This window comes from Pelophylax lessonae (assembly GCF_965119305.1).
Source record: "Pelophylax lessonae genome assembly, chromosome: 7".
Classification (NCBI taxonomy): domain Eukaryota; kingdom Metazoa; phylum Chordata; class Amphibia; order Anura; family Ranidae; genus Pelophylax; species Pelophylax lessonae.
Genome location: NC_138774.1, coordinates 49968414 through 49995174, shown reverse-complemented (window position 1 = coordinate 49995174; position 26761 = coordinate 49968414). Strand labels below are relative to the sequence as shown.

General features: G+C 44.5%; 2 protein-coding genes across 3 annotated transcripts in view; both read right to left on the bottom strand.

The window, feature by feature from the left end:
- The window catches only part of LOC309559765 (antigen-presenting glycoprotein CD1d-like), a gene marked incomplete at both ends in the record, with an annotated part of 63877 nt that extends 48233 nt beyond the window's left edge, over positions 1 to 15644 (bottom strand). The window contains 3 exons of the mRNA XM_082263200.1: positions 8352 to 8609; positions 8720 to 8844; positions 15520 to 15644. Coding sequence (XP_082119326.1) covers positions 8352 to 8609; positions 8720 to 8844; positions 15520 to 15644 — 508 coding nt within the window. The remainder of the gene's footprint in view (positions 1 to 8351; positions 8610 to 8719; positions 8845 to 15519) is intronic.
- The window catches only part of LOC309560277 (antigen-presenting glycoprotein CD1d-like), a 293187-nt gene that overhangs the window by 105827 nt on the left and 160599 nt on the right, over positions 1 to 26761 (bottom strand). The gene's annotated exons all lie outside the window — the stretch shown is intronic.

Here is a 26761-nt window from a genome sequence, read left to right as displayed (position 1 = left end):
GATCCTCGGGCCTGGGCAGACTCTCTTTTTGAGAAAAGCGATCAGCTTCTCAACTCCTATGCCTTGTTCCTAGCAGAACTCACTAGCCTATATGATGATCCCAATAGGCAGAGTACTGCCGATCTTCAATTAAGATCCTTGAAACAGGGTGGGAGACCTGTAGAAGACTTTGTCGCAGAATTCAAGAGATGGACCCTTGATTCAGAATGGAATGATGCATCTCTGAAAACCCAATTTAGGCTTGGCCTATCAGAGGCCGTTAAAGACGACCTCGCCCGAGCGGATCTGCCAAAAACCCTGGATGCATTGATACAACTCAGTATCACCATAGATAGAAGACTACGAGAAAGAAAGGCTGAGAAAATGGGAATGCCATTATCCAGTTCTTCTCGGATTTCGGCCGTTGACCCCGTTCCTATGGAGATAGGAACCATACGCCCACCTCTATCAACTATGGAAAGAGCCAGAAGACGATCTGGTAATCTCTGCTTGTACTGTGCATCCCCGGATCACAAGATAAACGTCTGTCCCCTAGTCTACAAAAAGAAGGGTGAGTGTTCACATGTCCTCCTAGGGGGATTGACAACTTCAATCACTAACCCTTACCTTTCTGTTTGCTTGACATTACAGTGGGACCAGAACAGGATTACTACTAAGGCCATGATTGACACAGGATCTTGTGGAAATTATATTGACATACGTTTTGCTGCTTTAAATAAAGTTCCTATTATTTCTAAACTTAAACCTGTCTCAGTGAGTCTTATTAACGGTGTTCCTTTATCCTCTGGTCCGATCACTGATCAGACACAGGCACTCCTAGTCACTACTAACGGGTCTCATATGGAGACCACTACCTTCGATCTAATATCTTCACCCCACTTTCCCATTGTTTTGGGACTTCCCTGGTTGCACACACATCAACCAACCATAGATTGGAAGGAACGGACCCTGACCTTCCTCTCTTGCTATTGCGAGGGTAAGTGTAACCTCCCGTCTTTCGGGAAGATCCTGTCTGTGGTGACAGATGAGATTGCACCACTATGTTATCAGGATCTCTCTGAGGGTTTTCTTGAGAAAAATGCTCAAGCACTACCTCCCCATCGAGACTATGATTGTAGCATTGATCTACTCCCAAATAGCAAATTGCCGTTCGGTCATGTTTGTCCTCTTTCACAGGATGAGCTTTCCCATCTCAAAGACTATTTGGATGAGAGTTTGGAAAAAGGTTTTATTAGACCTTCCACTTCTTCCACAGCAGCTAAGAACAAAAAGGCGGATGCACTATCACGACTAACTGAAGAAAACTACTTCGAAATCCCTTCCGTTCCTATAATACCTCACAAACGCATTATTGGAGTTGTCCGTTCCTTGAAGGAAGAGGTTTTGCATGGTATAAGTTTGGATTCACCCCCACCACAACTAAATACTGATGCAGAAGGCTTCCTCTACTACAACGACAAACTTTACATACCACCTACCATACGCACCAAGATCTTGGAATTATTGCATGATGTGCCAATGGCAGGACATATGGGTATGACAAAGACTACTAATCTGATTGCCAGGCAATTCTGGTGGCCTGACATGAAAACATCTATACAAAAATTCGTCTCTTCATGCAATGTCTGTTCCAGGTCCAAAATTGACACTACAAGACCATCCGGTCTACTATGCAGTCTACCAATACCCCAAACTCCATGGGAAGTTGTGTCCTTGGACTTTATAGTGGAATTGCCTCCTTCCAAAGGATTTAATACCATCTTAGTGTCAGTGGACCATCTGACAAAAATGGCATATTTCATTGCTATTCGCAGACTACCTTCGTCCAAACAAACGGCAGAACTCCTGATGAAACATGTCTTTAAGTTGCATGGTATCCCAAAAACTCTTCTGTCTGACCGTGGATCACAATTTATTTCCAAGTTCTGGCAAGAACTATGTCACATACTACGGATCGAGCGGAAGCTCACTTCTCCTTACCATCCGCAGACCAACGGACAGACTGAAAGAGTCAACCAATGCATCGAGCAACATTTACGTTGTTACACTTCTTACCAACAGGATGATTGGGTGGATCTTCTCCCTCTGGCAGAATTTGCCTACAACAACGCAACCCACAGTACGACCAAGCAGAGTCCGTTCTACTTGAACTATGGGTTTCATCCCTCTATTCCTCCACCACGCATCCTTCCTTCAAATAACCCAGTAGCTTCAGACTATCTTACCCAAATAAAGGACTCTCTGGGTTTGCTTAATATTACCATTGCACACGCTCATAGTCAACAAAAGAAATACTATGATCTTCGCAGAAGACCTTCTCCTCAGTACGCTATCGGGGACCTCGTTTGGCTCTCAACAAAAAATTTAAGACTGAAAATCCCTAGCAAAAAGCTTGGACCTCTGTTCTTGGGACCTTTCCCAATCAAGAAACTTATTGGAAAAGCTGCAGTACAGCTTACATTGCCAATAGACCTCAAAATACATCCCATTTTCCATGTGTCGCTACTGAAGCCCCATGTTCCTGACCAAGGAATAAGGCCTACTATCCCACCTCCTCCTCCTGTACAAGTTGAAGGTGGAGAAGAATATGAGATAAAAGAGATTCTGGATTCTCGTATCCACAGAGGAAGACTTCAGTACTTGGTTCGATGGAAGAACTATGGGCCCCAAGACGACACCTGGCTAAACACCTCTGACATACATGCCTCTAGATTAATCCGCAATTTTCATGCGAAGTAACCAGACAAACCAGCTCCAGAGGCCTTCAGGAGCCGGCCTTAAAGGGGGGGTACTGTAATGTTCTGGTACCTTTGGGTACCCTAATTACTCTTTCATAAGTGTATGCGCCCCACCATTCTCTTTTGGTAAGGTGCGCATACACCTTTAAGACTGATGCTGTCATCACTGAGCGCCGGACTGATGGCTATTTAGATCGCCGGCTCTCACTCACATGTGTTCGTTCAACCGCCATGGTTGGAGCGTCCTGATCTCTGAGTTCAGCATGTCAAATCTACACGTTCCTGTATCTCGCTACCTGAACCTCTGTTTTCGGATCCTGTGTCTCGCCACCCGATCACCCCTGGCATGCTGTCTTCACCTTCGTCCTTCTCACGTCTACACTGCTTTGTGCCTTGATGCTAACCTGTCTTGAAGCTCTCATGCTTGCAAGCTTACCTCGCTGTCGGAACCACGCTGCGCTGATCCCTGTATCCCGCTACCGGATCATCCGCTCTTGCCGAACCTCTCCTCTGCTACATTGCTATTAGTGATAAGTACCCCGTAGGGGAAACCTCTATAACTTTCATACTAAAGCTTACACTATCTAGCTCTGCATACTAAGGACTATTACTACATCTGCATTATCTAAGATTGCTAGCTCTTGAGCCTACTACCACCTGTTCTTGCACTGGGTTGATCTCTCTTGTATGTCCACCTGCTACTCTGTCATCTGCTACCATACATGATTGCTAAACCTATCTGCATCTCATCTGCTACTATCTTACTTTCAAGAACATTTCCTTTCAAGTGTCTGTCATCTACCATCTCTACCCAACCTGTCTCTTCAGCCTATCATCACTGTGTTACTATATACATAAGCCACTCTAGGAAACATCTTATTGAGTGTGTGTATTTACTTGCTGGATTGAGATCCTCCACACATGATGAGTCATTGAGAGTTGGGAATGGTGTCTCAGCGTTTCTCTACATGACTACTGAAGTGGAATATTTCTGCAGCTGAAAATCCACATCATACATAAAACGCAGGAGCGTTACAGCACCTCAGCCTGTTCAGGAGCTCAGTGATGCCCTGGTCCAGATCTGGGAGGAAATACCCCAGGACACTCATTAGGAGCATGCCCCCACATTGTCTGGCATGCATACAAGGAAGTGGGGGGCCACACAAACTACTGAGTATCATTTTGAGTTGCTGCAATGAAATTTCAGCAAAATGGACTAGCTTGCTGCATCATTTTTTTACTTTGATTTTTGGGGTGTCTTGGAATTCAACCCTCTGTAGGTTGATCATTTTATTTCCATCAAACAATGTGGCATCCTTTTATTCCTAACACATTACCCAGTCAATATCAGTATAGATATCCAGCATGATATTTTACCCATTGAGCACTGATGTGTTTTTTAAAGCGGAGTTCCACCCTAAAATTAAACTTACCTGCATCTCCATGCCCGGGGTCACCTGAAAAACAAATGGCTAATCACAATTTTATTTTTTTTTTTTACTTACCTGGTTTAGAAGAAAATATGCTTACCTTACTTCCTCTTCCTCCCCTCGGCGACCGCGGCGAGTCGTCACTTCCTGGCTTGCAATGATTCCTGGGAGCTGAACGTCATCGCTCCCAGGAATCAATGCGCCTGCATCGGCCCCGACGTCAGTTCCGGTGCAGGCGTCATCATACCTTGCTAAACAGCTTCTGGGCATGCCCAGAAGCTGTGCAGGGATGACGCTGAGGCACCGGAAGTGACGGCGGGGCCAGCGCAGTGCATCGTGGGAACGAAGAAGACGGAAGAGGACACAGAAGAGGATCGCGCTGGCTTCAAGCTGCCCACACCTGAGATGGCAGTGCTGGACAATACATTTTCAAGGTAAGTATTTCTTCTAAAATGTAAGTGCAACCCGGGACAGATCAGAGGCTAGCCATTGTGGAATGTACTAGCCCTGACTTTCCCGGGGGTATTTTTATTAAAAAAAGTATTCCCAGGGTGGAACTCCGCTTTAAGTGTTCACTTAATTATTTTAAATAGTGTATATATATATATATTATATACAGTGCTGTGTAAATTGTTGGCGCTAAATAAATACCTTTAATGATGTAGCATGGTCACTTATAAAAGAAGTATTTATAATATTTTTATATATACACACACAGATGTTGCTTAGCATTTCTATTTTAAACTGAATAGCTGGACTTACAAGATGAGGGTTTACATATACTTTAAGGTCTATTTCTTTTCAATGATTTTTATTGAAAGTTTTTACAAAAATAGTGCAAAATATACACACATAATAAAAAATCAGTGCACAATAAACGTAAACAGTGGTATAACCATAGCAAACATTAGGTAATACTTCTATAAAAGGTCGAAACTATAACGTGGCAAGGGCTAGCACCTCAAAACACAATAAACAGGAGCCTCAAGGTATCTAGAGGGACCCTCACCGAGGGTGAACAGGGCCAACCACCCCGAGCATTTAATCACACTGTGTGTACTTCACAGGATAAGTGGCTAGATCGTGATCCCACAGAACCTTGCCCCAGCCTGGGCTGGGGACATGGGGTACTAAGCCCTTAGAATGCAATACCACTGTTAACCGCATACGGTAAACTGAGACAAATCGTAGAAAGAGAGAAAGAGAAAGGACAATAGAGCCACAAGAAAAGAAGAGAAAAGGGAAAAGAGAGAAGAGGAAAGATTTGTAAGATTGGACCCGACCCCGCCTCCGCACCCCACCCCCAGACCCTCCCGAGTCCATCAGGCACCCCCAGTGAGGTAGTTAATCCACGATCCCCATACCTTGTCAAACACACGCATTTTGTCCTCCAGTTGAGCTGTCAGGCGCTCATTAATCATAATCCAATTCAGTTTGTGCCTAAGCAGCTCAAATGGTATCGTAGGAGACTTCCAGGATCTCGCTATTGCTATTTTTGCTGCAGTAAATATGAACGTTATGAGCCGCCTCTGCACTCTATTAGCTGTATCCACCTTTTTGCCCAATAGTGCCTGCTGAGGGGACTTGAGTAGGTTTACTTGCGTGAGGGTGTAGATGAAATTGTACACTCTAATCCAAAAGCGTCGGGCCTTCGGGCATTGCCACCAAACATGAAACATCGTACCCTCCTGGCCACACCCCCGGAAACACCGCGAGGATGCTCCTGGCACAAAGGATGCTATCCTGGCCGGTACCATGTACCAGCGCAGGAGCACCTTGTAGTTGGCCTCAATGATTGAAGTGTTAATTAGAGACCTGGAAGCCCCTCGAGCCATGTCGTGCCAGTCCGCCAACCCCACAACCTCCCCGACATCCGCCTCCCATCGTTCCATGTATGGAAGCTTCCGGGGCGAGTCCATAAGCATGTTATAAATCATAGAAATATACCCCCGTAATTTATCGTATTTGCGGCACAAAAATTCCATGGAGGTCATGGTAGTCAGATCGGACAGGCGAGACAGGGACCGCAGGTAATGATCAATCTGTGCGTACCTATAATACTCAGTGGCAGGCAGGGCATGTTTTTCTATCAGCTGCTGACGTTTGAGGATACCCCTATGATCACAAAAATCTGCTATGCGAAGCAGCCCCTTGTTCGTCCACCACTGAAAAGATCTGGGGGAGAGACCCGGGGGGAACCCGCTGTTGTTAAGAATAGTGGCCAATGGGGTATGTGGGGACCTAAAGCCATGCATTCTGGTCAAACGATCCCAAATGGCCATAGAATGAGACAAGGCTGGGCACAGGATGGGGGGACGATCCCTAGGCGATAACCACATTGCATGGGAGACTGCCAGGCCCGGAACCGAGCTAGCCTCCAATTCCATCCAGGGCATCCGGGCCCCCTCAGAGTGGAATCTCACCAACTGTGATAACTGTGCAGCATAATAATAGTTCAGCAGATCCGGTACCCCCAGACCACCCCTGACTTTAGGGGTGTACAGCGTCCTCTTGTTCACCCTAGGCCTCTTGTTCCCCCAGATAAAGGAAAGGACGTGACCCTGAAATTTGAGCAGGTCAGACCGCCTCAGTGCGACTGGCAGAGTGCGGAACAGATATAACACCCTCGGAAGGATATTCATCTTGATGGAGTATAGTCTGCCAAACCACGAAGGGGGCTGAATCAACCATTTATCCATGTCACCCCTCAGGCGTGTAAACAGAGGAGGATAATTCTTCGTGTAGAGTGTAGACAAGGATGGGGTTAAATTAATGCCTAAGTAGGGCATAGAGTCCGTGCACCATGCAAATTTGAAAGATTTCCTGAGTGTCCACAGTGCGACCCTCCAGGGAGATGTTCAGTGCCTGGGATTTCGTTTGGCTTGCGTGCAATCCCGATACAAGCGCAAACGCATCCAATAGCGCAAATAAGTTGGGTAAAGTTGTGACGGGCGAGGAGACAATGGCTAAAATATCGTCCGCAAAAAGGGCGCACTTGTGTTCGACGCCCCCGCACACCACCCCCCGCACGTCCGGTGAAGCACGAATTTTAATGGCTAAGGGTTCCAGTGCTAGGACAAAAAGGAGAGGGGACAAGGGGCAGCCCTGTCGGGTACCTCTACAGATAGGAATAGAGTCAGAGGAGAAGCCCTTCAGCCTAAGAACCGCCCTGGGTGTACTATATAGGGTCCGCAGCAACGTGAGAAAGGGAGCGCCAAATCCAAATCTGGTCAACACGTCGAAAAGGTATTCCCACGACAGGGAGTCAAAAGCTTTATGAATATCTAGGGAGAGGAGCATGCCTCTACGATTACCCCCTCTGTCCCAATCTGATTGAATAGCCGTGATGATGTCTACAACCCGTCTAGTCTGATCCGAAGTCTGTCGACCAGGGACAAACCCAGCTTGATCGGGATGTATATATTGAGCCAATTTAAGGTCTATTTCAAACTATCAAAGGGAGCATACATATATTGGTTTTGGGTGTATTTTCATTATTTGTTCTAATCACAAAAAAAAAAAAAAAAAAATACAATGCTAAAAAAAAGCTTTATATTTTATATTTTAATTAGTAGATATTTAACATTGTATACAAATAATATGTAGTCTTCTATCCCGCTAGCAGATAAACCCTTAGGCTTCTTTCATTTTTTCCTATGTCTTGTCCAGATTTTCCTAATCCTCTGCTTAAAAAAAATCCTTGTCATTTTCAGCCACTAATAGTTGAAGCTGAAATTTGCACACACAAGCAAAGTATTTAGAACAATAACACCGAACCTTTTAAAAGGCTTATCAAAGAGATTTCTGTTCCCTATTTAGACCGGCAACCACAATGTCTATAGGAAGTTTTCCAGCACTAACATCTCTTGTGGCTCTGAGATGTTACGTGGCCAAATATAATGTGTCCTCTCCCCTGAAGTGAGACCAGTACCATTCTAAACCATTATTTAAAAACTACTGTACTAATTCCTAAGCATTTCAATAGGCTCTGTCACCTGCATGCTCTAACAAGGTATTCTCACCTATTGGTACTGGTCCAGAGAGGGAAAATAACAATGCAATGTTAATCATGTGACTTCTGGTGAAGAGGAAGATTAGGGTTCCCCATATTTTTTAGTTGGATACCTTCTCTCAATATAGTCTAATTACCAAAATCTATTACTATTTTAATCAAATTTCTTACCTTCAATCTTAAGTTCCTTAATGATTTTTCCAATAAGATTTTGCATATTATAAATGTAACGATTTAAAACCATATCAACAAACTGCCAGTAAAATGAAGTCATGTTTGCCTTTGACCAGCTTTGTTTGAATTCTATTTTTCGGGTATCATTGTAGAGTGCCAGTATCTCAATGTCGTCCATTTCTAGGGAGCCCCAGATAGTCTCTATTCCTTCACTTGAGTAATGGCCATTCTGTATGAGTGTGATCCTAACAGAGCCTGGGAAAAGAAAATAAGGCTATCATGATATATAAATCTGAGTATATCTCTCTCACACAAAAGGCCAGTAGTATGAAGTGTCTCACAAGCACTACTCAGAGCAATCTTACCTTGGATTTTGAATTTTGAATATTGAATGTGCTTGGTTAGAGAATCAGAGAAAGAGAGATATTTCACACATTTATTATTATTATTATTATTATTATTATGATACAGGAAATACAGTGTATAACAGCTAAATGAAAGAAGACAGGACAGTTACAACAAAATTCAATGCAAGAGGAATATGAGAGCTGTGCTCGAAAGAGCTTACAATCTAAATGGAAGGGTCAAGTTATACAAAAAGGTAATAACCAGAGGTGTAGCTTGAAGCTTGTGGGCCCTGATGAAAAAATGTTGACCTGGGCCCCCCCCCATACCACTGCACGCCTGGTGAAAGCAGTGGGATTGTATGTAAAAGAGAAAACTCAGAGGGTGCAGTCTGGGTCCAGCCCTCTGACTACCGGATTCACATACCACTGCTTTCACCTTGTGTATATGTGCGTGGTTGAGCAGGAATCAGCAGGATGGGGAGGGGGGAAGCGCTTCTTCCATCACCCTGTGTAGGTGAAACCAGAATTATCTGAATTACCTGCGCAAGGTGACTCGCCAAGCGCTTTCCCCAGCTACACAGTGTAAGGCTATTTCACACATAGTGATGTCATCATGGAGGAGTGGAAGAGGACTCCAGTGGCAACCTGTGAAGCTCTGGTGAACTCCATGCTCAAGAGGGTTAAGGCAGTGCTGGAAAATAATTGTGGCCACACAAAATATTGACACTTTTGGCCCAATTTGGACATTTTCACTTAGGGGTGTACTCACTTTTGTTGCCAGCAGTTAAGACAAATAATGACTGTGTGTTGAGTTATTTTGAGGGGACAGCAAATTTACACTGTTATACAAACTGTACACTCACTACTTTACATTGTATTAAAGTGTCATTTCTTCAGTGTTGTCATATGAAAAGATATAATAAAATATTTACAAAAATGTGAGGTGTGTGCTCACTTTTGTGAGATACTATATATATATATAAATGGAGGCCGTTAGCTCTAGTAGTAGACGTGTTTTTTTAAGGCGTTCACGTCAGTCAGCACTTTGGTTTTAAGGCATGGCAGCCATTTTTATTAAAAGGCATAAGGAGGTTTTTCTCCAGTCAGTATATGATAAACAGAAAATGCTATCCCACCTGGCTCTTAAGCTTTCACTCAGCTTTTCATTAGCAGTACCTCTGCTCTTTATGCTGGTCCCCAAACCATGAGTTCTCAGAAGCTGGCAGTAGAGATGGGCTTGCTGTTCGCCCGGCGGTCGGTTCGCGGCAAATTTGCTTGTTCGCTACCCGCCAAATGTTCGGACACATGGCGTCATTCGCGGTGGCCATATTTGTTTACATTGGGGAGAACTTTGACCCGTGACACAGCCGTCAGCCAATTGAAACATTCCAGCACATGTACAGTCGCCCTACCCTATAAATAGAGGAAACCCTTTTTATTCAGAGTATATCACAAAATCGATTAAACTCTTGGGATATTGATCTGGTCAGTTACGTAGCAGAGGGGTTGTTAATCAGTTTCAGCTGCTTTAGTGTTTATGAAATTAACAAAAGGTGCAGTAGATGGGCACCAATGAAATTACCTCCAAAACAGGAAAGGTTTTACAGGTGATGGCCATTTTTTTTCCCTACTCATCTTTTCTGACTGTTTTTCACTAGTTTTGCATTTGGCTGAGGTCAGTGTCACTACTGGTAGCATGAGGCAATACCTGGACCCTATAGAGGTTGCACAGGCAGTCCAACTCCTCCAGAATGACACATCAATACGTGCCATTGCCAGAAGGTTTGCTGTGTCTCCCAGCACAGTCTATAGAGCATGGAGGATATTCCAGAAGACAGGCAGTCACTCTAGGAGAGCTGAGCAGGGCCATAGAAGATCCTTAACCCATCAGCAGGACTGGTATTTGCCCCTTTGTGCAAGGAGGAACAGGATGGGCACTGCCAGAGCCCTACAAAATGACCTCCAGCAGGCCACTGGTGTGAATGTCTCTGACCAAACAATCAGAAACAAACTTCATGAGAGCGGCCTGTGGGCCAGACGTCCTCTAGTGGGCCCTGTGCTCACTGCCCAGCACTTGATTTGCATATGCCATTGAATACCAGAATTGTCAGGTCCGCCACTGGCACGCTGTGCTTTTCACAGATGAGAGCTGGTTCACACTGAGCACATGTGACAGATGTGACAGATGTAAATGGGTCTGGAGAAGTAGTGGAGGTTATGCTGCCTGTAACATCATTCAGCATGACCGGTTTGTGTACAATTGGTCGCTTCCCATGAGGGCAGGGCCAAATCGCAGTTAACTGCCTTTTTAGCCTACATGTGAAGCAACCAATTTTACACGATCGTGCAAATGTATTTGTGATTATAACCATTACATATATTTTTTAAACAATGTACTGTGTTTGTTAACAAATAAAGAATACTATTTTATGTAAGAGTCTACTAAAATGCCTATGGTACCATTAAAATCCCCTTGCCCCCCCCTCTTTTTCTTCTCCCCTTACCCTCCCTATTGTCCCTGCCCATACCTGGCAATTGCTACCTCAATATTTGCAATAGCAAGATCATGGGAAGAAAATATTTCAGGTTAGAAAGTTGATGGACTGTGAAGCACACACAGTCATCACCTGCTGGGTCCTCCTGGTGACAGGATGGGGCCTGGGCCCCATAAGAATGGCCTTCCTGTATCCCCATTTTAGTCGCTGTGGAGTTAAGCGCTGCTCAGCTGTTCACAAGAAGCTTTGGATTTTCTAAATGAATTCAAAGCTTCCTCTGTTTGGCTGAGGGAGAGAGCACAATGTAAATTGCCCGCCTCTCTACCTCAGCCCATAGCTCCCAACTGTCCCTGATTTGGAGAGACTGTTCCTGATTTTAAACAAAGTCCCTCTATTCCTCATTCCTCCTCATTTGTCCCTCATTTTGGTCTGATCTATATGGCTGTATATACTGTAAAATGCACTTTTTTATCTTTCAAAAAGTATTTACCAGTGCTAAACATTTCATCCAAAGTCTAATTTTCTGCATTTGTTAATTTCAAAAGCCTGAATGAAATATTAGTAATTGTAAAAAAAAAACAAAAAAAAAAAAACACTTGTGAGTTTAACTAATCATTTTTTTATTGTATAATTCTCCTTTAAGGGGATGTGGCAAGAGGTGTGTCCTATGCCTACATACTTTTGCTAATTGGTATCCCTCGTTCCCATCTCAAAAAGTTTGGAGGGATGTCTCAGCCAATTAGATAAAGCATTTGTATAAAAGGAATAAAATAAAGCAAGCTGTGCTAGCTGATCAAATAATGTGACTTATCTGAAAATCATAAAAATATATCAAATGGTGTAAACTGTGAAATATAAAAAAAGAAAAAACAAGAAATGTATAGATATATGAAGTCTCTGGTGCAAATCCACAAAGTCCATCAAAGTGAAACATACTGTGAAAAATAAAATTGATGTGCAGTCCACCACAGGTGTTAATCCTCCACCAACATTATTCCTGCTTACCAGAGATAAGATGGTAACAAGCCTGTAAATCACAGCAGGGAGCCAGTAATAACAACCAAGATATATCTGGGAAGGTGACCAAACTCAGGTGTAACGGCCGTAAGTGTCACCAAATGACCTCATCCGATGTCACGGTCCACAATATAGTTAGCCAGCCATCATGCAATAGAACAATGGAGACTCCATAGCGTAAAACCATCAACAATTTATTAAATGTAGATATAAAGACATGCACTTGCATAGATGCAGAGTATAAGCGCTAAAAAGTTTAAAAGCCGCCGGACGGCAATTCCGCCCGTCCTTCCTGGACACGTGGGTGACGTCAGCACACCGCGACCCGAAGCAGTTCGTCACAACTGACGTCTTTCTAGTGTACAAGCGGCGTGCTGACACCACCACATATACAGTGGGGATCGAAAGTTTGGGCACCCCAGGTAAAAATTTGTATTAATGTGCATAAAGAAGCCAAGGAAAGATGGAAAAATCTCCAAAAGGCATCAAATTACAGATTAGACATTCTTATAATATGTCAACAAAAGTTAGATTTTATTTCCATCATTTACACTTTCAAAATATCGGAAAACAAAAAAATGGTGTCTGCAAAAGTTTGGGCACCATGCAGAGTTAATACCTTGTACTGCCCCCTTTGGCAAGTATCACAGCTTGTAAACACTTTTTGTAGCAAAGCCAAGAGTCTTTCAATTCTTGTTTGAGGTATCTTTGCCCATTCTTCCTTACAAAAGTCTTCCAGTTCTTTGAGATTTCTGGGCTGTCTGTCACGCACTGCTCTTTTAAGGTCTATCCATAGATTTTCAATTATGTTGAGGTCAGGAGATTGTGAAGGCCATGGCAAAACCTTCAGTTTACACATCTTGATTTAATCCCCCGTGGATTTCGAGGTGTGTTTAAGATCATTATCCATTTGTAGAAGCCATCCTCTCTTTAACTTCAGCTTTTTCACAGATGGCATCAAGTTACTATCCAAAATTTGCTGAAATTTGATTGAATCCATTTTTCCTTCTACTCGTGAGATGTTCCCTGTGCCACTGGCTGCAATACAACCCCAAAGCATGATTTATCCACCCCCATGCTTAACAGCTGGACAGAGGTTATTTTCATTAAATTCTGTGCCCCTTCTTCTCCAAACATACCTTTGCTCATTCCGGCCAAAAAGTTCAATTTTAACCTAATCAGTTCAGAGAACTTGTTTCCAAAATGCATCAGGCTTGTCTATAAGTTCATTTGCAAAGTTCAAACGCTGATTTTTGTGGTGAGGACGTAGAAGAGGTTTTCTTCTGATGACTCTTCCATGAAGACCATATTTGTACAAGTATCTCTTTATAGTGGAATAGTGTACCACAACTCCAGTGTCTGCCAGATCTTTCTGGAGAGATCGTGCAGTCAAACGTGGGTTTTGAATTGTTTTTCTCACAATCCTGCGAGTTGTTCTGTCTGATATTTTTCTTGATCTTCCAGATCTTGCTTTAACTTCCACTGTTCCTGATGACTGCCATTTCTTAATTACATTCCAAATAGAGGATATTGACATCTGAAAACGCTTTGCTATCTTCTTATAGCCTTCTCCAGCTTTGTGAGCGTCAACTATTTTCAGTTTCAGTTTTCTAGACAACTGCTTAGAAGATCCCATGGTGCTGATTGTTGGGGCAAGGTCAGATGAATCTGGGCATTTAAAACCTTTGAGATTGACATCACCTGGTCTTCCCAGACGATGAATGAGAACAATCCATGACACTGGCAGGTCTCAGACTTGCAAAGGGGGCAGTGCATGCTATAAATTCTGCAGGGTGCCCAAACCTTTGCAGACACCATTTTTTTGTTTTCTGTAATTTTGAAAGTGTCAATGATGGAAATAAAATCTAACTTTTGTTGACACATTTATAAGAATATCTAATCTGTCATTTGATGCCTTTTGGAGATTTTTCCATCTTTCCTTGGCTTCTCTGTGCACATTAATACAAATTTTTACCTGGAGTGCCCAAACTTTTGATCCCCACTGTATAGACACATAACAGGAAATCCCACCTCAGTCTGACCCATGGGGACGCTACACAGATGCCATCTTGCAACAGGGAAAGATGCCAGTCTGTGTCAGCTTAACATATGGATAATTATAAAAATTAAAAAATGAGCAAAATAAAGATTGAATCTATACTTCCCACGCCTAATGCCAGATAAAAAATGAGCATGCAGCCAAAGTATAAGACTATTGGTCCACATACGATCAACAATTCACCTCAGTCTTACCCACGAGGATTATACACAGACGCCATCTTGCAACAGAGAAAGGTGCCAGTCTGTGTCAGCTTAATGTGTAGATATTGTAGAAAATTTATAAACAACATGGATTAATTCTATACTAAACATGCCTAATGCAAAATGGATATATATATACAGTATATTGTGGGAGATTAGCCCACAGGGATCACCTTTTCTGGAAAATAAGGTCAGCATGCAGGTCATTTCTTTAAAGTCTGGTGGGTTGCCAGCTTTATTTAGCAGAGGTTTTCAAATTTATGGAAAAAAAAAACAACAAAACAGTAAAATAAATCCTTGCCGTCCGGCGCTAAACTATACAGCAGATTTCCTCACTATACGGTGTGGGGCTGGTCCCCATCACCCACAAAACTTGTGGTAAAGCAAACCTTCTCTTAAAGTCCAAACAGAGCTCCTCTCTCAGATTCCCTTCTGAGTCTCAGGCCAGAGCATTCCTGTGCTCTCTTCCTGTTCATTTACAGTCTACCTGAGCATGGACTCAAGTGGACCACAACCTCCGGACTGGAACCTAGCCTGTCACAGAGGTTGGAAAAACCCGGGCCGGATTCCGGTTCAGTCTCTTACCACAGAACATATGCGAGGTGAAATATACCGATTATCCACTACCTCCCCTCGCATACCAGCACATATCCTCCCCCACTGCTCAAGCCCCTGTGATTAAGCAATTGACCCAAGCATACAGTGCGTGCGGGAGAGGGCATCCGCATTGTTTTGGAGCTTGCCCCGTCTATGCTCTACAGTAAATTTAAAGGGCTGTAGAGCCAGGAACCATCTTGCCACATGGCCATTTTTCTCCCTGTTGTCACACATCCACTTTAGGGGAGCATGGTCAGTGACCAACTTAAATGACCTCCCCAACAAGTAATACTTCAGGGAGTCCAAAGCCCATTTAATAGTGAGACACTTCTTCTCGACAATAGCATAGTTTTTTTCATGCTTGTTCAGTTTTCGGCTCAGGTATACAACTGGGTGCCTTACAATCTCACCACCTCTGTTCTGGGATAATACAGCACCCAGGCCCACCTCGAAGGTGTCTGTACCACAAACCCCTTTGTGAAGTCCGGGGCCACCAGCACCGGTAGTACACAAAGGGCCTGCTTTAACTTCTGAAAAGCCTCCTCTGCTTCAGAATTCCATTTGACCGTCATGTCGGTCAGAGGGCTGGCAATGGTGGCAAAGTTGTGTATAATCCATCGGTAATACCCCGTAATGCCCGAACTTGTTTCTTGTTTACCGGTTGGGCCCACTTTTGAAATGCCTCAATCTTATTGGTCTGAGGCTTAAACAGTCCCTGATCAATAACGTACCCAAGGTATTTGGCCTCCTTCAGGACTATGGCACACCTTTTTAGGTTGGCCATGAGACCTGCTTCCTTAAGGGAATCTACCAATGCTTGTACTCAGGGCAGGTGCGAGTCCCCAATCTGGGCTGTGGATGACAACATTGTCCAAAAAAGCGGCTGCGTACGGGCGATGTGGTTTCAAAGTTTTGTCCGTCATTCGCTGAAACGACGCAGGGGCCCCATGCACACCACAAGGCATCCGCTTGTATTGAGATGAGCCCTCAGGAGTAGGGATGGGCTTCGAGTCGAACACAGCCCGTTCACCGAATGGTGAACAAATGGGCCTCTTTGCGGGAACTTTGAGTTCCCGCATCCATAATGCACTGCGCACTGACAGTGCATTATGTGATTGGCCAAAGCATGGACTCTGACCTCTGATTCCACTTATAAATCACCCGCTGGTCAAGGAATTCGAACCCACAACCATCTCAATTGCAAACCTGGTATCCTACCACCTACAGCACCGTCAAGTCTGCTTAGGTTGAATACAACCTCCCTGCCTAACTAACTAACTTCTATCTCACCCACTGTGTGTAGGGTGAGATAGAAGTTAGTTAGTTTGGCAGGGAGAGTGTGTTCAGCCTAAGCAGGCTTGACGGTGGCGTAGGTGGTAGGATACCAGGCTTGCAGTTGAGATGGTTGTGGGTTCAATTCCCTTGGCTAGCGGGTGACTTATAATTGGTATTCCTTCAGGGAGAGTGTAGTGAGCTTAGCAGATAGTGCAGCATAGTATAGTTAATAATTCATTGCTGGCAGGGAGAGAGATTTTTGCTTTTTATAGTTTGTTAAGATCAGATAGTGCAGTGTATACCACAAAGTTATATACATATATATATATATCTATATCTAGGTATCTATCTATATATATCTATATCTAGGTATCTATCTATATATATCTATATCTAGGGATAGATAGATAGATAGATAGATAGATAGATAGATAGATAGATAGATAGATAGATAGATAGATAGATAGATAGATAGATAGATAGATAGATAGATAGATAGATAGATAGATAGATAGATAGATAGATAGATAGATAGATAGATAGATAGATAGATAGATAGATAGATAGATGATAGAGAGTCAGCCTGGGACTGGCTGAAGAGAGGGTTAAATATAGAGGGCAGGTACTTCTCTTTTAGACCTGTTTATTAAGCACCAGATCTGAAAGTATCAGTGGAGCTGTGTGAGGAGCTGATTGCTTGGAGTGAAGAGACACCAGCACACTGAGAGGGAAGCGCCATTGCTGTCTGTAACCTGTACTGGGTGAGCCAATACTTACGAGAGACTGTAGCTCTGTTTATAGTTGTTTAAAAAATGCCTTTAAAGCCTGCTTGCTGCAAAGACTGTGCTTTACTCTGCTGTGGATTTGTGTTACAAGACAAGACTGTCGTTTTCCTGTTTGATTTGCCTTTTTGCTGAATAAAAGCATATTTAATTTAACTGGACTGTCTCTGAGCCGGCTGTTCCCCCCTCTGATCCCGTACAATTGGCGGAGAAATGCATTGGGCAGTTTGAGGGGTGCAGGCCAATTCTATGTCCTGGATTAAAGCTGTACAGCCTGTGAAAACTTCTGAAAAGGCAATTGAGGAATTCCTAAAGCTGTTAATGGCGTCTAATGCTGCACAGCAGGAGACAAACCGCTTGCTGATGGAACAGATAGCAGGTTTACAGAGAGCAGTAACCCAGCAGGCTGAAATGGTGAAAGGTGAAATAAACAGAAGGGGTTGGTTCCTGTACAGGCCTCTTGATCCAGAAGGGGAGAGGAGCCTCTCAGTAGGGACGTGTCTTATCAGGTGCCTATTGATCAGTAATGAACATACAGAAAGAGAAGGTATCTGTGAATGTGATGAAAACAAAATTGCTTCCAAAAACTCTTCACAGAACCAAAAAGATGATCAGAGATAGACACCAAAAATACACTGTGATAACCCAGTTATAGTGAAAAAAATATTAAACAGTTTATTAAAGCACTTATGCCTGGTGAGCAGACAGTGAACATACATGGACACCATACATAATAAAATAATAAAAACATGTACATACAGTGGATGACATCACAATCAGACCACGATTTGAGAATTAATGATTCTATGGTGAGGGTTCAGACGGTAAAATCAAAGGAATTGGGCCACATCCATATAATTAATTATACATTGCCTGCAAAGTTCTTGGATAGAAACCCCGTGTAGTTGGAGATAGCAGGGTAGTAGTATAGCACAGTAGGTATGCAACCACGTGTTGGGAGTGGATGAAGCAATTGAAACAAAAAAAAGAAACCCCCTTAAATCGATATTGATCCAAGCAATGGAGATGGGAGGGTATTTCAATTGCTACTGTATAGGAGGTTGGTGCTAGCTGGACGATATCGACTCCAATTAATGATGCTGTCCATCAGGTTCTGAACCGACACAATAGTAGGTGTAGAATTCTTCTATGAAATATCCTAAACACTGATAGAACAATTGCCAGTCGGCCGTTCAATAGTAGTGTAGCATACCCCGAAGGTAGTGGGGAAGCAGACAGGGGGATCCTTCGTGCTGCCAGATAGAAGAAGGTATACACCATGCAATAGTTAAATAGGTGTGAAAGGTCCGTACCTCCGTGTGTAGATCAACGGTGACCCAGCGGCTCGTGTAGGCTTCCAACGGCGTAGTCCCATTCAGCGCTCGCTCAAGCCGAGTCTTCAGACAGTGACGGACGGGTCCGTAGCGGCCGGTCTCACGTCACATCCGGTAGCGGCGAGCAGCGTAGCCGGGGGAGCCGTAGCCAAACGAAGGCTATGGGGGTCACCTACACACGTCGAGGAGGTTGGTCGTGGTGATGGAATCCAACTGGTAAGGCTGACGCGTTTCACCGAGTCATCTCGGTTTCATCGGAGCTGGTTAAAGGGGAGTAATGGATTCCCTTTTATAATGGACAATAATTGATTGATCAAATTCAGGTGAATGAAAATCAGACCGTGACATCAAGGTGTATTGACATCATTTGGCCACCAGATGTCAGTATACAGCTTATATATTCAAAGGGAAGCCATAGTAATTCCATATAACATTACTTGTACAATATACATCTCTATGGCAGCTAACACTGGACCATGCTGAATCAGTATACTGCTCATTGAAAATATATTATAGACAAGAGGCATTTAATATGGTCGAGTATAGCTGCAACATGTTGATGTAAGTTATAAAAAAGTTAAAAAGTTAGAGGTCTCTTGAAGCTCAGTATACCCATAGCAGTACAAGGGTGCTGAAAGAATTTTTTACAAAAATAAAATGTGCATAGAAGATCAAACTAGGAGATTGGAGGACCATAGGGTAGAGAGTGCTGACAGAAATCCCACAATCGATGGTATACAGTAATAAACAAGAGATTTGGTAAGGAATATAATGTTACTTTGTATGTCCTCAAAATACCACTGGTTCCCCGTGTTGTGGGAACAAATAGGTGTCCTATTAACCAAGGCCCTATAATAACCAAAAGCTTGTTCACGCCATCGGTAGTGGCCGAAATAGCTAAAATTACCAGAGAGAGAAGACCGGGATTCGGGAGATTGAAAAGGTGGGGAATATCCCATTCCAAACATAAACATAGGGGGGCATATAGGTAATATAGATATACCAACCAAGAATCCAATACCAAGGACAGAACATGGAAGTGATTAATAGACCAGCAAACAAGTTGGAATAATCAGAGGGGATGGGGGTGGCAGACATATCACTTATGGGGTCAGGAATGGCCTCAGGCTAAACTCGACATTCAGCCCCACAGGGGCCAAAGACCCCATTTTGAATATCCAAAGCTTTTCTTTCTGGAGCAACACAGTGTCAAAGTCTCCACGTCTAGCGGGGAGCTTTAGCGCATAAATACCCCGGAATAGTAATCCATCCGGGTTGGCACTGTGGTACTCCAGAAAGTGCAGTGGTATCGTTTTGTTGTCGATCTTATTCCTAATGTCTGCCAAGTGCTCCAAAATCCTGATCCTCAGCTGACGCTTCGTCTTCCCGATATAGGATTTATTGCAGGGGCATATGATTTGATAAATCACTCTTTCAGTTTGACAGTTAATAAAACTGTTAATAGTTAACTCCTGACTCATATCGCAGCTGTAGAAGGTCTTTGAATTTATTGCTTGTTTGCAAATAGAGCACCTTCCACATGCAAACATCCCTTTGACTGGGGGCAAGGAAGTCAACCAGGTTCGCGGTGTTTTGGTTCGCACAAACTCAGAGTGAACTAAGGCATCTTTGAGGTTTTTAGCACGTTTAGCGGTGATCAGGGGTCGGGGTCCCACTATTTTCTCAATTATAGGTGATACAGTTAGGACCTGCCAATGTTTGGTGATCACCTCACGAACCTGGTCCCATTGTGAACCATATCGTGTGATAATCCTGGGATGAGTTTGTTGAGCTGACCCGGACAGAGGTAGAGAGTCATCCTTTTTGAGGAGTAACTCCGACCTCTGCCTTGGTCCCACTCTTTTGCGGGCCCGTCTGATGGTATTATGGGAATAACCTCGTTCTTTGAACCGTCTATGGAGATCCCTAGCTTCAGTTTGGTAATCGGCCTCATCTGTACAATTCCGCTTGAGGCGGAGAAACTGACCCACTGGAATACCATTAATTAGGGAACGTGGATGGTGACTATGTGCAAAAAGCAACGTGTTGGCTGACGTTGCCTTGGGGAACGTGGTTGTTTTTATGGTAGAGCCCACACGGGAAATCAGGAGATCCAAAAAAGGTAAGTGGTTGGCCGTCGCTGTATAAGTCAATTTGATGTTTCTATTGTTGCAGTTCAATGCCGCAACAAATGCCTCCAGTTCCGATAGGGTCCCTCCCCAGAGGAGCAGTACATCGTCGATGTACCTCAGCCATAAAAGAGAATGGCTGAGGTACATCGGGGATGGATATACTTCCTGCTCCTCCCAGAGGCCCAAATGGAGGCAAGCGTATGCCGGGGCCCACGGTGCTCCCATAGAGGTGCCCCTGGTCTGTTGGAAGAAGGAGGAAAGGAACTGAAAGCAGTTGTTCTCGAGCATGAACTGCAACAATTCGACTACGGACTCGTTGTGAGCTCCCAAATTAGGGAATTTACGCTGCAGGAAGTGGTGTACTGCCTGTAAACCCCATTGATGGGGTATTGACGTGTACAGGCTTTCAACATCAATACCTACAAAGATGGCCTCAGGGGGAACTATGATGTCGACTATTTTGCTAAGTACATCCCTGGTGTCCTGCACGTAAGAGGGGAGTTCAAACACCATCTCCTTAATCAAGGCATCCACAAATTTGCCAACCTTCTCCAAAGGTCCACCAATGGCCGAAACAATCGGTCTCCCTGGTGGATGAGTTACCGATTTGTGCAGTTTAGGGATGGTATAGAACGTTGGCACGTTATAGCACTTGACAAGGAGATGGTCGGCCTCTTTTTTGGATATCAGGTTGACTTCCTGCGCCAGAACAATTTTTTGATTAAGTGCAGAGACAAGGGAGGGGAAAGGGTTATTTTTAAGTTTGGTATAGGTATTTACGTCATTTAGTTGACGCAGTACTTCCCTTTCATAAAATTCTTCATCAAGTAAGACGACATGAAATGGTGAAAGGTGACCCACAGAAGGCAGTGCAGCAGACTCTGCAAAAGATGACAGTCACAGACAATGTGGAATCATACCTAGCAATGTTTGAGCGGATTGCAGCAATGGAAGGTCTGCCTGAGAAAGACTGGGCTAATGTGCTGGTTCCATTCCTGACTGCAGATCCCCAACAGGCATACTGTAACTTGGCCCTGGAATCAGCACGGGACTATAAGCTGCTGAAAACAGAAATCCTAGCAAGGCTGGGAGTGACTGTCGCTTTAAGGGCAAGCAGAGTTCATGACTGGCACTTTGACAGAGCAAAGCCTGCCCGGGCGAAGCTATACCACTTGATGCATTTGTTCCAGGACTGGCTGAAACCTGAAGAGAAGACACCCACTCAGATTGTCGAAAGAGTCGCACTGGATCGGTTCCTGCAAGGGCTGCCTAGGGAGCTTAACCGATGGGTGGCTCAGTCCGAGCCTCAGTCCCTGGATGAGATGGCTGCTGCTGTTGAGCACTACAACTGTGCTGAAAGTTCCCATGGGAGTTCCTCTATCACCGGAGAGCTGGGCCAAACCAACAAAGTGCGTTCTAGCACCAAGATGGCACCCGTTAACCACAGGGTGTCTGCTCAGGTGCATAACACAGCTGCCAGGATCACCCCAGTACCAAAGCTTCTGGAGAGCCGGCAGGGGGAACCCGTGAGGTTTGCTGTTGGTTCTGCCAGCAACTGGGTCATCTGGCGACCCAGTGCCCAGGACGGATAAACCAATGGAGTGTGACATGGGTTGTCGTCGCTCCATGTATGCCTATGCAGTGTGTGCTGCAGCCAGCCAGAATCTACATGAGTGTGTGGTGCAGGTTAAAAGACAAGAGGTGGTAGTGCTCCTTGACTCTGGGAGTGTTGTCACCCTGCTCCCTGCAGACAAGTTGCAGAAAACTCTGGTGTCAGGGGAACAGGTCAGGGTCATCTGTGTGCATGGTGATGTCAAGGACTATCCTTATTGGAGTGTGAGGGAACACATTTCACAACTGCAGAATAGAATAACAAAGTTATGCCCATAGTTAGGGAACATTTGCAGGCTACCTAAAAGACCCAGTGTCGGGTGTACAACCGATCCGCCAAGGTTAGGGAATTTAAACCTGGGGATTGGGTGCTAGTGTTAATGCCTACCGTAGAGAGTACATTTCTCGCCAAGTGGCAAGGACCTTTTGAGATAGTGGAGAGGGTGGGGAATGTTAACTACAAAGTCCATCAACCCACCAAACATAAACCCTACCAGATTTACCATGTTAACCGATCAAACCATGGAAAGATAGAGAGGGTATTACAGTCAGTGTGAAGGTCCAGGAATATCCTGATGCTCAGATTAGAAAGGTATGAATTGCAGAGGCTCTCTCACCTCCACAAAAACTGGAGTCTTGGGAGTTTTTGCAGAGAAATTCAGACATGTTTTCAAACTTGCCTGGTTTAATCTCTGCAATAGAACATGATATAATCACAGACCCTGGCGTACGTATAAACATCAAGCCGTACCGCATACCTGAAGCTCGCCGGAATATTGTCTCGGCTGAACTAAAGAGTATGTTGGATCTTGGGATCATTGAAGAGTCCTAAAGTAACTGGTCCAGTCCTATCGTCCTTGTGCCCAAGCCGAATGGAACCTGGCGGTTCTGCAATGACTTTCGTAAGTTAAATGAAGTCCCCAAGCCAGACGTGTATCCCATGCCCCAAGTGGATGAGTTAATGGAGAGGTTAGGACCGGCCCGATACATTACCACTCTGGACTTGACCAAGGGATATTGGCAGATCCCACTTTCCCCAGAGGCTAAGGAAAAAACTGTGTTTTCCACACCAGAGGGGTTATGGCAGTATGCCAGAATGCCATTTGGGTTACATGGGGCCCCAGCCACTTTCCAGAGGGCTATGGATTTAGTTTTGAGACCCCATAAAGAATTCTCAGGTGTCTACCTTGACATCATTGTAATTTTTAGCCAGGACTGGGGGTGTCACTTGCAGAAAGTACAGTCAGTATTGGAAGCGCTCCGGGTTCTGGGTTCACGGTGAACCCAGAAAAAAGTAAGGTTGGTCTTCAGAGGTCTTCAGACCTCTGAAGACGTCATACGCACTGAGGAAACGCGCGTAAGGTGGAACGCACGCTGCACACGTCACGGGTGCCTGGGTGGAACGCAAGCCGGTACTCACCGCTCTCCACTCACAGGCACCATTTTTTGGCTGACGATTCTCCCGTTTTTTTTATGTACTGTGAACTTGCTTACATTAAAGATTATTTTAAACGGTACTGCACTATCTGGAGCTTTTTTACCTTTTTACCCTGATCGGACCCTGAGGATCCAGGCCATCCAGGAGAGGGATTCCGGATCGCCACGGTACTACAAAGCCCAGCAGTGACTTCTCTGGCCCAGGTGGCCATAAGGCTTTTATAGGTCTTAATACCGTACGGTATCTAAGACCCACTACTTCTGGTGAGTGCATCCCCCTATTATTCCTCACGGGGACACCACAAGTACCAGCATTGGATCATTGGAGGATTCAGCACAGAGCACCTGCACTTTACTTTATTGGCACTCAAGATTTATTTGTACTTTCACCCAAGTCACATATGAACTTTTTACTTGGACTTTAATTTGTACAATTTTTCACTAAACGCACATATATATGTTAATATATTCATATTTATTGTGATTTTCTTATCTATTTATATGTATTTATCATTACCTTCCTCTCACCCATAGCATTGATTCTACGGTGTCACCCATTTATACTATTTATTTATTTATTGGATTCCACATTTTCTGATTTTTCACACAGTAGCACTCAGCACTTTATTCAAACGCCTAACATTTCCTAACCTTGGATACCGACAAGCCATTGTCCATCCCTGGTTCAATCCCAGCAAGCGCTTTAGTAGACCTTTAGTAGACCTTTGGGGTCTTACCTTTCTTACCTTTCTTGTATTTACAGGTAGCTACCTCAGCCAGGAGGGCTAAAGGAAGCAGTACAAAGGACTTTGTTCCACCGGGTAGTGTCAAAGCCAGTTTGGTGTTAACAGACATCATGTCAGCGTTAACAAGCGCCAAGCAGCGTTTACCGGCATTCAGCCAGAGTCGAGTCAGTGTCAATAGGTGTAACGAGACCCTTGCTTGCTCGCTTCCGCTCTACCGACACTCCTCTGCTTCTAGTGAGTCAGCTTGCAGATCGCAACGTCTGATGGTTCGGTCAACCAAGGCTCTGGGATCCAAACTACAGCTATGTGCCGTTTCGGAATCCATTAGAACAAACACCAGGCAGGCTGTATGTAAGTTCAAACTTACATAAGGAAAGAGAGGACATTTGAGGAAAAGGAAGACATTTATTGGAAGTACACAACACACTTATATACAGAATTTGGAACATCCTGCCCCCAACAACCGCTTTCCCATTGGTCAATTGCAAAGTACATGCTGTTCTCCTTCAGGTCCTCCTTAGCCATGCAAATGAGGACTTGAAAATGAGTCAGCAGGGATTGGTCCGATAGCTTGATTAGAAGGACTGTTATGTGTAATGAGACAGAAACCCCCAGGGGACAATCAATGTACACAATAGCCAGACACAGAACAATGGTTCCATAACGAGCCCCCAATACACATTACTCTGAGTGTCAATACATCCCTTAGCAGACAACAGGTGAGTTCATTAGAACACCCGACAATAGGTGAATGGAAAGCCACCTCAGACAAAAGCAACATTGTTAGACAGTCAGTCTCCTCATTGAACTTCCTGGAATGACCCTATTAGGAGTTGTACTTCCTGGTCAGAGACTCCATACTGTACAGGGAATAAAATCTTCATATTACAAGGGAGACATTATTCCTGAATATGACTGTCCCATTTGTAGTAGTCCAAACCATATTCTCAGTGTTCACCACCCTCCTGGTCACCCTGCATCCATAACAGATGCAGGGTGACTTAAACATAAGAGAGCCCCATAAGGCTGGGCATGGTGCCCCCCAACCTCTCTAAAGGAATTTGGGGTCCACAACCCCCATGCCCAAAGTGACTCCCGTCACAATAGGCATTTTTCACAGTTGTCCCATTTACATTGTGCATAGTTGAGCCAGGGGAGTATCCCACTCATTCCCTTCTCCCATCCAAGTACCTAAATAAATACAAAAACCAAAGATGCTGGACTGTTTCTTGTCTCAGTACTCACACTTTGAGAACATGCTTAGATGTACTGTTGTTGCTAGTGGTAACCCTGGTGGACCCACATCCAGCAAAATGGCTGGGAATCCTGCTATATATATATATATGTGTATGTGTGTGTGTTTATAGGCACTTCTGTTTATATCAGTTTATGTCAGTATTGTTGAAAAAAGTGGCGCCAAAATTAAAAAAAAACAAACGGTGCGGGGGTTCCCCCTAAAATCCATACCAGACCCTTATCCGAGGACACAGCCTGGCTGGCCAGGATGGGGGTGGGGCGAGCGAGGGCCCCCCTCGTGGACCATACCAAGCCACATGCCCTCAACATGGGGGGGTGGGTGCTTTGGGGCTGGGGGGAAGGGTAATAGAAAGAGGGCATAAGCCCCAACCACAACTGAGCTTGAAACATATTTTTTTTTCTTCTTGTTCAGTTCACAGACATAGGCTAGGCAGCCTTACTTGAATTTGAATATTCTCCTCAACAGTAGAAATCTGGATGGGGAATATGAACCAGCTTCCCATCCTTATCCTGTATGCGGATAGACCAAGCCTGGCCAGATCCATCTGGGCGGCGGACCTCCACTCGGTCAAGGTTGATGGACCGCCCATGATTCCATTGAGTCCTGACGGACAGAAAGGTCTTCCACAAATCCATCCTGAATTGATTCCAATGTGGTTTAGGGACAAAGAGGAAGTCCCATATTGCCTCATCCCACCAGGACTCTCTCTTGGCCTCGATCTCAAGCATGACCTCCCGTGGAGTGTAGGGATAGTCATACCCATACTCCAAGGCCACCTTCCTCTGTATCCACCGTTGCATCCTGGAAAATTTGGAGAGGGTCTTCCGGTTTCCTCTCCCAGCTGGAGAATATGGGGTCTCCTCTCTTTTGATGAGGGAGTCGTAGGCCTCATTCTGATCCTGAGCCCGGGCATAGTTCTTAGGTGGGGTTAGGTCTGGGACCCAATTGACATAGGCCTTACAGAACCCCAGATTCCTGGCACACTCTCCTCGCACCACAGAATCCCTAGTCTCCTCATCTGACACATCAAAACTGGCTGCGCTGCTCCTTTCTTCAGACCCTCAGTCCCATTCAGTTTCTTCCTCAGACTTCCAAACATCTGGTCTTTCCTCCA